This window comes from Pteropus vampyrus, unplaced genomic scaffold, assembly GCF_000151845.1.
Source record: "Pteropus vampyrus isolate Shadow unplaced genomic scaffold, Pvam_2.0 Scaffold24, whole genome shotgun sequence".
NCBI classification, from domain to species: domain Eukaryota; kingdom Metazoa; phylum Chordata; class Mammalia; order Chiroptera; family Pteropodidae; genus Pteropus; species Pteropus vampyrus.
This window is the reverse complement of record NW_011888805.1, coordinates 11,120,643-11,140,222: the sequence shown is the minus strand read 5'-3', so window position 1 is coordinate 11,140,222 and position 19,580 is coordinate 11,120,643. Positions and strand designations below refer to the sequence as shown.

At 33.3% G+C, this 19,580-nt stretch overlaps 1 protein-coding gene across 5 annotated transcripts in view; it reads right to left on the bottom strand.

Moving 5' to 3' along the window:
- Positions 1-19,580, bottom strand: part of AHI1 (Abelson helper integration site 1) — a 169,235-nt gene that overhangs the window by 80,781 nt on the left and 68,874 nt on the right. For all 5 annotated transcript variants that reach the window (XM_023528394.1, XM_023528392.1, XM_011356176.2 and 2 more), the window contains 2 exons: positions 18,546-18,572; positions 10,195-10,312 (listed from right to left, as the gene is read on the bottom strand). In XM_023528394.1, the coding sequence (XP_023384162.1) occupies positions 10,195-10,312; positions 18,546-18,572 (145 nt within the window). The remainder of the gene's footprint in view (positions 1-10,194; positions 10,313-18,545; positions 18,573-19,580) is intronic.

The following is a 19,580-nucleotide window of genomic DNA, read 5'->3' as shown; positions in this document are numbered from 1 at the left end:
AAAAAAAAAAAAAAAATTACATATTTTGAAATATACTTGTGTTATTTTGTATGCCTAATTGTCTTAAAAAGTGAAAAATTGTCAATTTTAGTTCAAGATTTTAAAAACAGTAAAATGTATCATATGGTTGATATTAAACTACTAAATGTAGTCTTATTCTCGAACCATAAAAACAAACAATAAAGGTATGTCTGGTGAAAAATAATTGGTCTATTTTATAACCTGCTCTCTCACCTTGCCTGTTGCAGCCATATAAAGTTGTTGCAATTCTTCCTTTAATCCTCACCTCTGAGTGAATCGAATACTGACAATTTCATTTTACTCTGGAGGCAAAGCAGTGTTATAAAAAATTCACTTTTACCATGATATAAATTATGTTCTGATAAAGAAGTTGAAACTTTTAGAGTCTTCTACTTACCATTGTATTACAAAAACCACTATATCATGGAAATGTTTAATCAGTGTTCCTAAAAGTAGTTTTGAAAAACTATATACGTACTATAGGAATATGGCTATTAACATAAGACATTTACTAAGTTTAATTCTAAGAACATAGTGATTTCTCTTTCTCAAGTTTAGAGGGAAGTTGGGTAAATTTAAAATAAAAGGGTTCAATAATTAAAATAGTTTTGAATATACTCATAAAGAATATACTCATAAAGATAGATCTCTAATCCTTTTTGCATTATAAGTCAAACATAAGTAGGTACTTTAAAACTCTGACTTGCAATAAATACTTTCCTATCCTCCATTTTCAAATGACAAGTCATTAAGATAAAATAACTTGCTCCAGGTCACAGTTTAAGAACCTGGGTCTAAATTTAGGTGTCTCTGATCTCTTGGCTAAGTGCTACCACAATATCATGTATTGATTTAAATGCAAAAAAATAAGAAACTTCTACAGTCCCTATTCAAGTTAATCAATATTGTCTATTAATAACATCTGCACAATCATGATAATAAAATATCATGAATTCTTCGATATTATATTCAGATATAGAGTTTTGAGTTTTAATTTTAAAAGCATTATTTGTATTCAATTGAAAAAACTAGTAATCTATTCTTTATGTCGTAATGTCTAATTTGTCTGGTGTCGGATAATAAAGATTTACATAGATTTTGGAGGTTTGAACTATCCAATATGATAGCTACGTGTGGCTATCTAAAGTGTAATAAGATTAAAAATTTAGTTCCTAAGTCACGCTAGACACATTTGTTCAATTACTATGTAGGGTTAGAGGCTACCATATAGGCCTATGCAGGTCTAGAGTTCAGAAAAGAAGTCTAGGCTGAAGATAAACATTTGAGAATCACTAGCAAATGGGTTTTATTTATAGTCATGAGATCACCAAGGAAGTGAACATATATAGGGAATAAAAAAGGATCAGACTGCGGTGGGACAATCTAATAAGACATAGAAGAGGAAGAATCTGCAAAGGAGAAGAAAGAGTAGTGGCTAATGAGATGAGAGGAAAACTGAGAATGTGGTGTCCTAGGAACCAGTATATTAAGAAGTGATCAAATGTGTCAATGCTGCTAATAAGTCTAGTAAGAAAGGACAAAGAATTGACCATTTGAATTAGTAATGTAAAAGTAACTGGTATCTTGAAAAAAAGAAAAACAGATTAGAGATTGAAACAAATTTATAGAAGATGAAGTTATTAGAAACAGTCTGAAAACAGTATAGTAGACTGCAGTAGATACAGAATCTATCCGACAATGAAACTCAGAGAACTTGTGAACACAATCGATTCAGCATATATTGTAGGAGGTGAAATAAAACAAAACCCAGGAAAGGGTCATATGTAAAAACACTTAAGCCAAACACGCTGCAGATCTCACATAAAATGGATGCTCTAGGCATTTATCTAAAACAGTAGAATTGTCTCTAAAAATAATATTGAACAAAGCTTTTGGTAAGAGTGAAGACTTCTAGAGTGGATACTATTTTCCTACTTAGTCTCATTCTGACAATTAGTCTGACAGCCTGACTCATTTATGTTGCCTGTTTACTCTAAACATAAGCTGCCAGTTAGTATGTCTTAGCTATATATACAAAGTTCTCAATAGACCTTCTGGTAAGGTGAATGAAATAGTGAAATTATAGAGCTATTTACACAACAAAAGAGGAACACCGTATTTGTACCCATTTCATTTTTAAAAATAGACAGATGCCAAGGATCTTAGAAATCAAGGAAAAAGAAAACGTTGACATGAAAGAATAAAACAGGACCTATATACAGATGAAAAAACTGAACACAGAGGAAGCCAACTCAGAGAAAGGAACTTTACTTTGAAAAATATAATGACATCCACAAAATTTTGATACTGGAGAAAAGGAACAAATAGGACAATAAAGATTAAAAGAATGATTGGTGAATTAAATGAGATTTAGAATAAAAAAATGAGAACACTCTGAGACCAATTACTTAGAAAAAAGAAATGAGAAGAGTCATCAAAGATGAGTCCAGTTTCTACCTGAAAGAATGGTAATGCTTTCAACAGAAATGAGACAGAAGAGTAAAATACAGAGGCTTCTTTCAGGAAACTTAAGCTCACTCATGGCAATGATTACATTTCTGTTACATATATGCCCAAAGTGGTTACCCTATGTATCTTGCTACACAAGTTTGAGGCCGAATATCTTTTCTGAGATTAGATTTCATACTTCAGAGCCATATATACTATAATAGCTGTTAAGTTTTGCCGGACCTCTCAAAATTTTTCATTTGATCTTTTTTAAAAAAGATGCTACATGCAAATAACTTCTTTAAATCTTCAAAATATAAAAAAAAGCTAAATTAAGAAGTTGTTAATACATCAATTGGAAAGCTATGGAAAAGGTAAACATCAGAATATCTACAAAATACAAATACAATAATCGGGCATGTATTTTGGCTTTGTTAGGATTAAATTATGTGGCTTTTATATTCATTAAATTAATAAGATTTTTTAAATTTCTTATAGTTTATGGCATTCAGTTGTTTTCTTTTAATTTTCCACTGAATATGAATATAATTGATTCCCTTTTAAAATTAATCCACTGGGCAAATGCTACAATATACTTCAATAACTACATTTAGTAGGTTCTGAAACTAAATATATACATACACACACCCATAGGGTAAAGGGGGAAGGAGTGGGAGGGAGGGAGAGACTGAGAGAGGGAGGGAGGGAGGGAGGGAGGAGAGAGGATGAAGAGAGGGAGAAAAGTGACTGAAAAAGAGTAGCTTCAAATAAGCTTTCTATTTTTAAGAAATTGGGGGGAAAAGGTTGAAAATTCTAAGGTTGGAACTATATACTAACCATGTAACTATCATATAAAATAGCTTCTTATAAAATAAATGGCTAGGAGATGGGTCAGCAAATTTAAGTTCATTCCAATCAGCATATTCAAATAGGAGAAAAATCTGAATTCATATTCTCCCGTCAGAGAGTATTAGGAGAAATTTAGTCTTTCAATGGAGAAATTAATACTAAATGCTTATCCTTTGCATGAAGAACCATTCATTAAGTATATTGATATTCAATAGAGTTGATAAAAACGATTTTTAAATTAGGGAATGATAAATATGTAGAATATACTTTATTAAAAGAGAAACACTTTACTAATTCATATGACATTATTCAGAATATAGAGGGGCTTTTATTACAACTGAGGATAAATTTTAATCTTTAATAAGTGGATTAACTCAGATCACTGGAGAATTCTTAGTATAATTCTGATACTGCTACTAAAGTGGCACCTTAAACCTACATGTTGAATAATATTTGATATGTACCAAATATCCATTTTAAAGAATCCAATTATGCATGACACCAAAAAAAGAAAAAGTCTAATGAAATTTCTGTCTTTGTGTAAGGGGAATATAAAATAGTCATGTGTTAAAGGGAAAGAATTCACATAATCAAGGTTTTTTGCTCAGTGTCCAGAAAAACCCAAATATGAAAATAGTCTCACCTCCAGATTTTGTGTTGACTGGTATTTATGTGGAAAGCCCAAGTTCCAAAAGTTAAGTGGGTCATAGTGGATTATTTAAAGTTTGAGATGCCTTTTTGAAAACTTCCTCTTAATATTACTTCATCTTAATGTCTTTTTTGACATACTTTAAAAATTTTATACCCATTATTTGCCTCTCTGACATGTCTTTTTTTTTTCTATAATAATCACTTACTACATTTTATTAAATTATGTTTTAAAACAAGATCTTCTCCATTCCTTTGGCCACATGGCAAATTGCATGATTTCAAACTTAAAAACAAAATCAAAAGACTCTCCCATAAAATCTCGTGTTCTTAAGTCTCACAAGATCTTATGGATTTCAAAGTATTAAAAATATTTTTCTGATCTTCATGATTCTATGACGCAGACAATTCATATAAAGTAGAACACATTTTAGGTGGGAAGTGGCAGACTAGGGCTCAGGCCCAAGTCTTCAGGCCTTCAGTGCCTTTGCCACCATAAAGCACATGTCTCGAACTGAGATTGAACAAATTCCCGCTTTTAAAAATTGTGCCATAAAAACATTATTCTTTTTAGTACCATGAAGTACATTTGTCTATAGAAAATCAGTTAGTTCTGTAGACTGTCTTTTCTATGACAGTGAATTAACTCCTTTAACCCATCCCACCACCTAAACTTACATCCTGGAATTCTGAAGGTTTGAAATCAGAATTCAATAAAACATTCTTTTTCAATTAATAGTTTAAAGTTCATTAAGTAATACTAACAGAAAACTGTGCCAATTCTGATGGGATGAGAAAGTTCTTTGAAGCTCATTTTACCTTCCTTAAAATGGAAACCCCCTTTAACTATCACCTGTGTTTATTGAGTTATTCTAATTCTTAATTTTTGCCAAAATGTTTTTTTCCTTCTTTTGAAATACAAGAACTATCTTGTTTCCAGTTTACATGTAATCTACCTTCTACAATGGGTTACATAAAGATATCACAGAATCTCTGGTGAAATTACAACCCCGATTCCTTTTACATTTCGGTTATACTATTTGAAAACTGTATTTCTCTATAAAAAATATTAAACCTTAAGAAATACGGAAATCTTGAAAACAATACAATTTAACTGGAAAAACAGCTCCTAATTTTAAGAGTTAAACTTTAATTTTTTACTCCTGGCCAAGGGAACACTGTATACTTATGAAAGTCATAGAGAATAAATAGAAAAATATGGTTCTTCAAATATTATTCAACATGCAGAAGCACAAAAGTTAAGTTGACAGATCTCCTAACCAATACTTAAGTCATTTGAATGATGTTATGATTTGTTTAAATCAAATACCTTGCCCTCTAGGATATGGTAAAAAGTTAGATTTAATGGTTGGCTGTCAAGTTTAATACACGTTTATATGGTCTAATGGAGAATGCAAAGAAAACATGGAGAAGTCAAGCTATTGGTTGTCTTTAAAAACCATGTTATACTCTGCCTCTCTCATCAAACTCCAAGTCTACAATTAAAAAAGATGTTATAAAGATTGCATTAATAAAGTCATATTATTAGAATGATTCATTTCATTTTGCATTTCTCATCTATTGAATATGAACTGAATTTAATTTTGCACAATGTTGTGAAAAGATATATCAAGTATATAAAAATGAAACATGCTGTCATTCAAAAATAAATACACAAAAATAATACTGCCAATGGAATAACCACTTCCAGTTACCCCCCTGATCCCCCAACAGTGATTGATTTTATTTTTTACTGAATAATCCACATTTTAAAATTTACTTCTATAATAAGGACTCTTGAGATGGTTGAGTGGGATCTGGGATTCTGATGGGCTGTCACAGAACAAAATTTCTCTGCAGAGAACCTCTCGAATTGACTGGAGACTACCACAGTTTCACTGGAACCAAGCCTTTAAAATACAGGCTTGGCAAATACAGAATTGTATTTAAAGGTCAAAGGTCAAAGAAAAATATAAATTGATTAATCCTTAGAAAATATCTCCTTGATATCTCAGTTTTAACAACTATGCCTATTCTGAATAGTACTGTTCAGGTTATTACTTTGCAGTATATCACAGACCTCTAGAGCTCGTAACAAAAGATAACACCTACAACCAGAGAGGCCTCTTGGTGGAGTGGGAGGACCATGGGCCAAGAATAAAGGTGTGGCTCCAGGAACGGTCTTCTTGAGCAGACAGCCCACTTCACATTCTGAACTTGTGTTCTTCTCTAGGAAGAGGCATTTTGGTGTGGTAAGGATGAGTACTAAGCTAGAAGTGAGATCTTGCTTTAGACACAACTGCCACTAGCTACATGAGTTCTGAAAAGTCGCCCTATTTGCTTCTGTTTCACTCTAAAGGGACTGAATACCAAAAGTTCCAAGGTCCTAGAAGCTCTAAGAAGATTTCACTCCTTACAATTTTAACGTTTACCTTACTTATCAGCGTGTTTTGTTGGGAATCAGAGGACATATATAAAAAGCATTTTATAATTTTTTTAACAAATACAAGTTGCCTGTTATTGTTTTAGAGATTTCCCTCATTATGCTACAGAAGTATAGAAACAGTTTTGAGATGCAGTATAACATGTTTACTACATGGTGGGGCATTATGAGCTATAACCTACAATTTAATCTAAAATGTTAAAATTACAATTTTCTTTCTTTTTATCTCCCAGCTTTACTGAAGTATAATAGACAAAGTTATACACTTTTCTTTCTTATATATCACTCAGGAAAGATTTATAGTTTTAACTTTAATAGGATTAACTAATTTATTATTTTGTAATTAAGAACCTAGAATATCAGCCCAAGGAACAGTCTAAAATAAGTATTTCAAAGAAGTTATATCCAGATTTTTTTTTCTCTTCTAACCCACCCCTTATTCAGACACCAGCTGTATTTTTTTAAAAAACACCTTTTTTCATCTTTCACACTCATACCTTGTTACCTAGAAAAGAAAACGTGAATTACTCGGTAGGGCACAATTTGACCCCAATCTACCTTTAACTAAGACTCAAACCACTCCCTAGCGATACAAAGCTCTTTTCTAAGTGTGTATGTGTGGTTACCTGCTTCTCGGCTCAGTGGGCTTTCCTGAAGCCCCACTTGCTGATGAGGCCTATGAAGAAGACAAAGGCAAGGTCACTGAAGGTTTTATAAGACAGGGTAAGGCCCCTGGAACTCATTCTAATTGTGATAGAAAGACATTTAAGTTTTAAGCAGGGCAGTTGCATGATCTAATTTATTTTTCAAGGAATCATGTTGACTGCTGTGGGGAGAATAAGCTAAGAGACAAGAGGGGAAGTGGGCAAGTGGAGGGAAGAGGAAGAATCAGGAACGGCTCCTAGTTTTAGCTAAACTGCTGGGTAAATGTGGTAGAGAGTGCTGGGACTGGGAAGACCTGGTGTGTGGCAGGGGAAGTGGAAATGGGGGGAAGGGCTTTGGGGCAGGGAATCAAGCATTCTGTTTGGTCATGGAAAGTCTGAGAAACCTTTATTCCAGTGATGCTTTATTTATACGGTGATTTTAGAATTTATCCCACCCCACTTTGAAATGATTTGCTATATGCTCACTGTTTCTCCAACCAGACTGTAAGCTCCCTGAGGACTGAGACTGCAATATTTAGTCCCTATCCTTAGATGAGAGCCTTAAACAATGTAGCCACTTAAAATGATTTCAGAATGAATAAGGTAGTACTCTAGAAACTGAAGAATACAAACCAAAGAAGGAAGAAATACTTTACTAGCAGTCTCCATTACCTAGAACTCACCCTGAATAAGGTCCATAGAAGTTAGAGCAGACCACAGACAATAAACCTACCTTGGAGACTAGCCTTCCAGCATATAAACTCATATATACACATACACACCCTCAAATCAACCCTGTTCTTAAGCCTCTACCAAGATGGCTAATGGGCCCGTACTGACTAGCTCTGTGTAAACAGCCTTTCTTTATATTGTACAAAGCCAAACATCTACAGACATCACTTGACTATTTAGATAGGATGTTTAAAAATCTTACTGAAAATCTATCTACATTATTATTTTTGCAGTTCTGTATCTCTGATTCTAACAGGTTATTTGTATAGTCAAAAATACTTAACTATTCCCTTTTAAAACTGGTTTGAATACTGAATAGAACCTCAGAATTTGTATGACAGAAACTCATCAAATCCAGAGCCCTTATGTACTTGTGGGGATCAGAAAACTGAGGCCTGAAGAAACTGTTCAAGACTCTATTGTCATTTAACAATGGAGTCACGTATAGAAACAAGTTCACCTGTTTCCTATAGCAGGATGTTTTCCACAAAGACTGGCTTTTTAATGAAAAAAAGGGAGTAATTTGGTCATTTTGCAACAGACTACGTATTCTGCTTTTATAAGTTTTCTATATTGTGACATCTCAATAAAGTTTAAAAAAAAATTTAAAGATTATGCGTTAAAATGAGGTCAGGCACATTAAGAACTAAAACAAAATCAAGTAGAGCAGTGTTATCATGTGTATCATGTAGCTTAATGGTAATGCTTCTGAGAGAGTGGACATGGAGGCACACACATGCTATAAATACACTGACTCAAGACCTATATCTGGCCAAGGAAAGCTGAAGGTAAATGGAGCCAATCCCATATACAATGGTGAAGTTTCTAAGGCTTGTCTTTATCACATCCAGCTTTCTCTTTATTCTTTCTCATTATTCGTTATCTGTCTCAGTGGTAATCCCTCTTCTATTTCAAAGACCTTCCTATCTATCCTCTCTGATCTTTCCCTTTACAGAAAAGGAAAGAATTTTATATCTATCATCTAGACCTTGTTGGCTGACAAACTTAAGATACTACTTGAATGAATTTTAATCAATATATTAACTCAACCAAATATTTCTGTTCTATGCCTTTAATTCTAAAGTATGAAATGAAAGATTTGTTCCCAGAAGAATTTTAGCTCTCAGGAGAAAAATGATAGGGATCCACTGGTGGAGACAGATTCCCTTCCTCCTCATCAATAAAATGACAGGATCTGAAGGCAAACCAAGTAGCTAGTTAGGGTGCAGAGAATAAGAGTCTAAAAAGACAGGGCCTGGTGTGCTCTCCATTATACATATGAATGACCAATAAACACTATGTCTCCAACTGCTGGCAGATTAAATTTAAATTTCTAAAGTTTGGGATAACTTAATCATTATAGTGATTTGAAGTTAGTATTCAGTATTTTCAAAGCTAGCATACACATACTCATCATGTTTAGTATTTAAATATGTTATATTTGTATAGTACCTTATGCTGACAAAGTATATGTGCTATGTGATTTGAGCTTCAACAATTTATAAACATCATTTCTAGTTTCCAAATGAATATTCTAAGGTTCACAGGTAATAAAGAGAACAAAAGGCACAGTCAGGAGTGAATATAAGAGTTCCAGATCCAAGTAGTTTCTCACCATAATATGTAACTTATAAAGCAGTATTAAAATACCTTGCATATGTAAACTCCAAATACTTTCAAATCAGAAAATTTCAAAGATAATTGTTTTGTTATTCTCAGTTCTTATCTTTGTAAAAGAATTCAATGATAGAAAAAAATACTGTCTAAAAAATATAGCTAATGAATAGAAATAGTCATCTTTCGATCTCCAAAGTAACATTCTCACCTAAATGCTCGTTCTTTGATGTTCTTTCAAAACCTTATTCAAATTAATTTAAAACATTGGCCTAAAAATTTTCAATTATATAGTTTCAACTCAGTGATTCACTTAGATTTCTGTAACTAGTTTCTTTGCCTATTTTATTAATTTGCTAACTTTGAAGAAACATGATATCACAGGCAGGCTGGATCCTATTTCTGCCAAAATGCATTTTACCTTGGATTCTTTGAAATGAATTATAACATAAAATTAATTATGGTTCCTATATCTAAGGGAAACTGAATCAGTTTTAATAGTAAACATGTTTAAAACTCACATGTTTTGCTACTTTTCAATTATTATCTGTTCAATAGAACAGAGGTTGAGAGTATCTACTATTAAATTACCAAATTCACAATTGCTTTTGAAATCTTTAGTAAATTTTTAAAGGAAAAAAAGGATGCTGGAATATAATTCAAGTGTGAAAACTGACCAAATTGACCATTACGATGATATGAGCTGTATTTCTGAAGTGAAATAAATGAAATTCATGAAAAAAAAAATAGCATTTGAACATTTGAAAGAATAGTCAAAGTAAGGAAGAGGCTCACCGGTCTGACTGAAATCAAACCGACGCAGAATCTGACGAGTGTCCAGCACGTTCGACTGTTTTAACTTAGACTGTTGTGAAGAGGATGGGGTTGAAGTAAATGAGAGATTTTTGTTGACCTGTAATAGAAAAGCCAAATCAGAAACTAGAGTGAATTTCCTAGGTCACTGATGCAAAAATTGAATGAGAAATATTTGCTTACAAAGCACACCATGTCACATGGTAGGTCAAAAGGAGAGGTAATGATTTACATGCTTAGTTTTTTATGTTTACAAAACATAATAGGTTTTATCAAGAAAGGAATATAGTGGTAATAAAAGCATAATTCTATTAAAGTAAATCTGTCTTACTAATAACAAGTTAGCTTATGATGAAGTTGACATTATTAATAACAAAACAGAATGGTTTTAAAAGTTATGCAAAGAAATGCAAAAAAAAAAAAAGTGACTCCTTTCAATTAAGAAAGAGTTAAATGTTTCATATCCACATTTCTCTAGCATTTTGTAAAACAGCAGGTACTTCCTTTAAAGAGCCTGCACAGAAAACACCTGTAATATTCATGTTTATACACATCATGGTGACATAGATAACACAGCTGTAACCTAACTTGCCAAGTGAAACAGTTTCCACTGCATCAAAAAACCTTATTCTTAAGACACTGTTTAAAAACAGATTAAAATAATGTTCAAGAAAAATTTCTGTAAATAAATATGATGTTTCTATAATACAAAAAACTACTATGATTGTCTGAGTACAATGGTCTCACAGAAATGCATAAATACAATAATATAACTACAGCTATTGAAAAATAAAGAATAGTCCACAAAAGAGTATTCAGGGTTCATTAGTAAATTCGACTTATAACTCAGAATTAATTTCGGCAATGATCCAGTCTCAATAATAAATCATTCATTATATATTTATTATTTTTCATCACTTTCAAAAACTATTATAAAATGTGATCTAATTTTGAAAAATCCAAAACAGTAGGAATTTCTAATTTACTGTGAAGAACATAATCTGTGAATTAGTAAAATGTTAAATGAAAGTTTATAAATATTTGTGTATGAAAGTAGCTGCCCTCTCTTTTTTAAATAATCAAAATCGCACAGAGAACTTCCCCTGGATTAGTATTTAAAAATTCTCTTTTGATGTTCTGTATTAGATAGTAGGTTGTGGTTACATGCCCTTTCTCTGACTTTTTATTTACATTATGTTTGTAAACGCTTGCCTTCTTCCTTGTAAACAGTGATAGTAAATGGTATATCTTCGATTAAATTTTTCTCTTGAAGAGGAAAAAGCTTTTACATATTTAGTGAAAGTCAATTAAGACCATATAATAATATAGTCTTAATGTTCCTAAACTGTTATGATGTTCTATAAATAACAAAAATGTTCTTCAAAGTAGTTAGATGGGATCAAATACCTATTCAGTGCTAAACAAATCACCCAGCCTTAACAACTCTATAAGGAGCCATTATTAAACACTGACCAAAATTAACGTCGACTATTTATAGTAATATCATAAAGTAACAATGAAGCCATATAACATTTTTGAGCTTCATTTTCTATCTTTAAATGAAAATAATAAAAATGCTATGTATGCTCAATGGGAATGTGCTGTGGGAGCAATAAAGATGAACTGTTATCAGAGAGTGCTATCCACATATACCAACCATAAAGCACTAAATAACAAACAAGAAACAGATTAAATAGGGTATGTTAGCAAAGAGAAAACACAAAGTGCTATATAAATATTAGTTATTATTATTAACATCATTAGAAGTAAGAGTAATTAGAAATATGTAATGTATGATGATGCAGTAAATTTTTCAGAGTACTATGCTTTTAAATGGAAGTACTATCTACAAAATGATATATTTATCGCTTAACTACTTAGTCCACTTCTCTTTTTAGAGTCATTTTTTCAGTTTTACTTCTGTGTTCTTGAAAATTTTTATCCTACATCTCAAACAATGCATTTTGAAATCTGGTGCAAAAGAACAGGTGTATGCTGGGGACAATCTCTCTCTCTCCCTCTCCCTCTCTCCCTCCCTCTCTCCCTCCCTCTCTCCTTCCTTCCCCTGACCCCTCCCCCTCTTTCTCTCCTCTCTTCAGTCTTCCTCTTCATAAATTTACTTGGGCTAAAACCAAAGAGAACACCAGGAAAGCAAGAATAGGATCTTTAAATGTCCCCACTCAAAATGAAAGACTTGTCACTTTTTCAATAAAATGCTATTAAAAACAAACAGCTATAATGTACAATTAATGTTCTTCCTAAAGCATTTTTATGATTGTTCTTTTTTGACACATTTCTTTAGAGACTATCAAATGTTCATATAGTGATGAGAGGCAACATAAAGCAGATAACTCAATTTATAAGGTTTGAGATAACTGTTAATTATTATAGTGATTTGAAATGAGAACTCAAAATATTATCAAAGCTAGCCTACATATATTCACTACTTCATTTAGAGGAAGAAAAATAATAATAACCATTAAATAAAATGAAGCAATATCTATTTTTGAAATATATGCTGTGGAAAAGAATTGCTTAATAATTTTACAACAACAGAAAGTTGACTAAGATAGTCTACCCTACATCAATCTACCCTCTTTTCACAACACACTTTTCTGCTTGCTTCATGCAAAAACCACAGTCTGCCAGAGTCAGTTTATTACCTCCATATTGGGGAAAACTAAAAGCATAAAAATTTAATGAAATTCATCTTAGAGAAACAGAAAAAAAATTCACTTGAACTTCTACCAAGTTAATTTTACAAAACTGCTTTTGCCTGCTCTTTCAGGGTATAAGCAGCTTTGTGCAAAATATGCAAATACTAATTCTCTATGAGGGGGTAAATTTTCATGTTACAAAGTTAAAATGAGCTAACAATTAGTTTCTCTCTTAGTGAGTAATTAAATTTTAAATCCTTTGGGAGAGATATAACACTCATTTTTATATTATGTGGGGGCTAAAAAAAATAATATTCTTCCCACCTTCTAAGCTCTTCTAGCTGGGCTAATAAGCAGATTAAAAAGAGAAAGTGTCCAAAGTTTATTATACAAATGCACATTCGGGGGTGCCATAAGACTGAGACCCAAAGAGGCATTGGAGCAGCTGACAAAGGAGAAAAGGAGAAGGGAAAGGGGGAAAAAAAGGCGCCTCGTAGGTAGCTGAAAAAGGTCATAACATACATGGCTAACAAATTCCTGCTAGGCAATCCAGAAACTATGGGACCCGGGGATGCTGGGCAGAATCTAGCTAACAGGCCCTCGCTTTGAGCCATCCTAACTAATGCTAGGGCGAATGCACCAAGATTCCCTTCGCGGAGCCTGCCTTTTTATCTGAATCTCTTAGGCAGGAAGGGGGAGGGTCAAAAGTTCTTTCTAAGTTTCTTTGTTTCTGAATAACCAGCTTAAATCAATATCTCAAAAGGCACATTTTGGATGGCAAAACTTTGTTCCCCTTCACCTACAAGTCTAATTATTTTAGCTGACTAAATTAGGTTATATGCTTGCTACATTTACCTGAAGTAGAACTCTTAAAGTTTCAAGCTGCAAAGAAACTTCAAGTTCATTTTAACTTACAACCGAAAAGATACTGTCTATATACTTATGTTCACAAATTCGTCCCCCTCCCTCCAGACGGCTGTCTATTTTTTCCACTAAATCCAAACGATGCAGATAATATGTTAAATTGAAGACAGTTCTGGTGGCAAAAAACCTCCAAATACCCAGAAAATGTTTTGTTGACATCATACATCTGTTATAAAAATTAAAATCCCAATATCAAAGTACAAGTTAAACAGAAAACTTGAGCCAAAACGAGATTCAAGGTATATGAAATCGGGTATCTTAATATTCTCCTATTATAAATTCTAAAAATGGCTTACGTTCCTGTAATTTCTACATTAGTAAAACCTAAGAAATGAGTAGCCTATGGTTGTCATAAAGAGAAATTCAAAACATGATGTCTAGGTCCTCCTTTATAAGCTGGGACAGTGAAGTGCAGCAATTAGGTTTAGAAATCCTGATGCTGTTAAAGATCAAAATTTTTACGACAGGGTAAGGTGCCAGAAAATCTCCCATAGTTTATCGTAACTACATGAACTAAAACAAGAACTCAAATTTGAATCAACTGTAACAAAGTTTTATTTGTAATATTTAATCAAGATATTTTGAGCTTTGATATATATACCTAGGATTGATGGTTCAAAGATTACTGATGTGATTCCCCTGCGTGATGCTCAAAATTAAGATTTAGTGCTGGTTCAAACCATTTACCCAACGTTATGTCCCACTGAAAGCCAATTTACCTCAATGCATCTTGGCTTTCTCCACTCAATATATTTCCTTACTTTATGGGGAAAATTTGGCCCTCAACCCTCTGAAATCCTCCTTTTCAAACCTATAAAAGAATATACCTCTTGAAGCTACCCTCACCTCTTTTCTTCTAGTGTCAGAGGAAGAGTTGCCCTTTTATTCAAGTTTAATCCCTCCATATGTTCCTCTGGGGATGTCCTTAAGGGTCTTCCAAATTTTACTTTCAAATTTTCTACAGGCTGTTTCCTTACAAGCTATAAGCAGAGATTTTTCTACTTTAATACAAAAACAAATAGCAAATAATGAAAATTCTCACAATGATTCCATAATTTCCTTAAGCTTCACTAAAGTGAAACTCCTGAAAAAACAGCCCAGGACTACTATCCATATACCTCAACCATTTAATTTCGACCAGTTAAAATGAAGCTTTTCTCCATCAGAACACTAAATCTGAAGTTTGTCACTCTGTACTTCAAATGATCAAATTTAGCAGATTCATCAAGGCCTCTGAGATACCTAACACTGTCGATCACTGTTCCCCCACTACTGGAAAACCATTTTCTGTTGGTTATCCTGCCATCGTTTATCAGTGTTGTCTGCTACACCAACTGGGCCCTCTTATTCCCCCTTATTACCGCAAGGCTACCCTGCTTGGGCAGTTTTTGTTTTCACCGCTTCATCAGCCTTCTATGCTGACACTTCTGAAATCTAAAACTTTTCTGATCAATAAGTTTAGAACTAAACTAACATTTTCTCCACTATTTACTTCCTCGAGGAAAGCTATCGCTATCCACCTTGCTGTCCCTGCCAGAAAGATGGGAATCATCCAAGACTGCTTCCTCACACTCCAGAGAGTGTCAGTCACTAAGCCTATTAGATGCTCTGGCATCTGATCCTACTCTTTCTCCACAGTTAGCGCTTTGGTTCAGGCCTTCCTATTACTTATAAACAACTGTAATAGTCTCCTGATTTGTTTACCTATCTCTTGTCTATTTCTCAGGGTTTTTTTTTTTTTTAATAATGCTACCAGGATTTTTCTAAACTGCTAATTTTATTGAGTAACACTTCTGCTTAAAACCTATTATCAATCAACTGTCTCACCAGATAAATTCCATACTTTTTAGTACGGCATACAGAGCTTTCTCTATTTTAACAACTACCTAGCTTGATAACCTTATTGCTCCATTTCCTATTCTCTGGCTACAGCAAACTGCATAGATATAGCTCCCCAGACATGCCAGGTTGTTCCACGTCTCTCTGACTTAGCTCATGCTGTTCTTGTTCTCATTTCCTGGAATGGGCTCCCTCTACCTCCGGCTCCAACTTCCTGGGCATGTCACCCCCTTTTTCTAGCTTCAGTTCAAGTATCACATTATGTATAAAAAACTTTTAAGACTTTCCCAACATAGTTTACCTTTCCCTCTCATTTCTCCAATATGTCCCATGTCTTCTATTACCGCCTCCAGGGTACATTATTAACTTCTCTATCACCACTGAATTATTCCCATCAGCAAATAACTAGGCTTCAGTATTGTCCATCTAATATTCACTCCAGCTCTTGTTCCTTTTCTCCTCAGTCAAAATTTCTTTAAAAAACTGGACTATACAGTCTCTGCCTTATTGGATCCTATTCTATCTTCAGTCCACTTCAGCTGTGCTTTTGTCTCTGCCACTTACTGAAATAGAATTTATCAAGGTAACCAAAGGACATCATCTCGCCAAATATAATGATCAATTTTGTCCTCATTTTACTCATTCTTTCACTAGTATGTGACAGTTTATCACTTTTCTTTCTTAAATATTTGTCTCTAGGCATCCCTGATATACCCTCTCCTGGACCAGAGCCTCAAATATTTAGCTATACTCTCCTCCCAGGTTATCCTACTTAAGCATAGTGGTCTTCCCTCTGCTCCTTGAGCACGCCAGTTTTATTTCTAGATGAGGATTTTGTAGGACAGGACTAGTTCCTAATCAAGTGTTTCTCTTAGAGGGGCTTCTGTGATCATCCTTTGAGTAGTCTCTCCTCCCAGTCTTTCTCTGTTGCAGGGCATATTTTATTTTCGTCACATCACTTATTGTATGAAATCACCTGATTTATTTCCTTTTTTATTGTCATTTCCCTATAATAAAATTTTTGCATTCATTGTTACATCCTAGGCATATATGCGCACGCAGACAAACATGCACACAAACACACACACAAACACACACACATACACACACACACATACACACACAGAGAAAATGACTGCTAAGGTATATAGGGTTTCTTTTTGGAAGGAATAATAAAGTTCTAAAATCAGATAGTAGTGATGGTTGCACAACTCTGTGAATGTAGTAAAAATCAGTGACTTGTACATCTTAAAAGGGTGAATATTATGGTATGTGAATTATTTCTCAGTAAGACTTATTTTTTTAAAAAAAACTAGACACTAGTAAAGTTAATCTTTACAGATCTCAACTAATTTCCAAGTACATCATCATATTTTCAATAACCATTTATTCTACTTTCATCAAGTAATAGGGATACAAAGATAAATAACATGATCCTCAACCCTCAGGGAGTTTCCAGATTAGCAGCAAACATTCCCCACAAAGCCTTGCAAATATGTGCAGAACATTTTGGACATTCAGATAGTATTACAAAGAAGGGCATATAGTATATTCGTTAAAATAAATAGTTCTGAATTGCTAGTGAAAGAATAAACTATTTTTTGACTCCAGTTTTATATTCTATGCATACTTAGGAAGATTAATAATCTTGGAGCAACAATCATTACACCCATCATTGCTATCAGGAACAAGTTTCCTGAACATCTGCAGCCCAAGTCAGAATACAGTGTGTTCTCTTTTCCCCCCATCTTCCTTCCCCTTGTCTACATTCCATATCCTGCTGAGTTGTGATAATTAGGTAAAAAAGTGATAGGTCCTGACTGATACTCAACAGCTCAGTGGTGGGGAAAACCCAGTGTTTTCTGACATGTTTCCTCCATAAGATGCCCAACGTAGAAAGAGACAGTAGCCTACTTACTTCTGTATTCCAAGTGCCTGCCGCATAGTAGTGGCAGGTGTTTATTGAATAAAAAGATATTCCCACCGCACTGCCATTATATAAAGCAGTCTTTGAACACACCGACACCATTCTAATTATTTCCCTTCTGGATGTCTCACCCTTTTACTTTGTGACACATATAATTATATTTGATCAATGAATAGATGTCTAATAATTCAATTGAATTTTAGGAGTGAACCGAAAAAAAGAAGAGAGAAGGATGGACATGTGGTGCCATTCCAACTCTTTTAAATTAAAATTTATTTTCTTGACAATGGAGTTAAAGAATGTACACAAAATAAACTTGCTTATAAAAAGAAGAAAGCTGCTGTGTTGAAAGCATCTCGGGTACAATTTAGTTAAAATTGTTTAACAATCAAGAGCTTTTTGTACACTAGTGTGCTTGGACTAATTGGGGGGTCTTGGGCAAATCACTTAACCTCAATAAGCCTCAGCTTTCTTCTTTCTAAAACTGAAATAACAACATGTAATCTGTCTCTCAGGACTGTTATATAGTTAAATGGGAAAAGAAGTGTGAAACATTGGTATAAATGATCAAAAGCATTATTAGCACAATATGTCATTGTTATTTATGTGCAGCTTGTATGCACTTGAGGATTATACAATTTACTCAGCATGCACTCACTGAAAATGTAGTAAGTGTCTCTTACCTACTAAGTATCATGTAATATTTTTCTCAGAGAATGAAATGACCTTGCTGGTCCTTTACTGAAAGTATATCCCAATCACTTAGTATTTTTAAATCTACAAAAATATGAACCCACTTGCTAAATTCTCAGGTCCCAATATTATAATTCCTTGAGATATTCAAGGTCAAATAAGGAAAATACATATCAACTTAACTTTTGTAAAAGTTCTATTAAAAACTATGAATGGTTCATTTTAATTCTTTGGTGCATTGCAATGAAAACTCTAGTTTTAAAGTTATCTTCTTGGTAATAAAAACTACTTACTTTTGCAGCACAGGCTCGCATCACCTCCTAAAAAATACAATAAGAAAAGAAATATTAATAATATTTTTATTTTAATAAAATAGCAACTCTTTTCAATACAAATATTAACATTTTAATAACCAAAATCAATATTTAGGAGTTTCTTAATCTATTATCCTGTAGTTGTCATTCTATATTTCCAATGGGCTGAAAAAAGTGTAAATTAAAGAAAGACACTCAATGCCATGTTCTTGGTAAATTTAACTTGTCAAATGGCATGGACAGACAAGATTCTGTTTTGTTTGGGTTCCCACATGTACCTGTCTCAAGAAAAACTTGTTTCCTCAATAAACTACCATAAATAATAAAATTCTGTACCAGAACACTAACATGTCTAAAAGACACACTCTGAATTAATTGACGTATATAATTATCTCTGTAAATAACAATACCCATAAATATAATTCCCATATTAATAATCTATTTCATTGAAAATCTAATAGCAACACCACTGAATGGTAAAGTATATGACCAATACTGAAGGAGCTGCAGAAAGAAACTGCCTACAATTCATAGGACAAGGCCAAAAAAAGATCGGTTTTGAAAAACAAACTTGTAAAAGTCAATATATAATGAATGACTTAAAAATCTACTGCTAAGGACACACACACAAAAAAATACTCAAGTCCAATTAAAGTGAACTAGAATATATTATCAGCCCAATATAGAACCAGAGAAAAATGGCAACGATTAATGTGGAGTTTAGGAAAAAAGAGAACTGAAAAAGAGGAACATCAATTTTTTTAATCCAGAAATTTCTAAGGGCCAGATACTATGTCTAAAGAATATTAGTAATTCTATCACTAAAGAGAGGTAGTAAAACTGACTGTGAACATGGGACTCTCAGTGCCTGGACAGAATCTCAGCTCCAATGAGCACCATCTGTGTGATGTTGGCGATACAGCTTTATCTTTGTAAGCCTCAATGTTATCTTCTGTAAAATGGAAGGTTCTTTACATTATAGAATGGCTTGAGGATTAAATATAATAAACATGT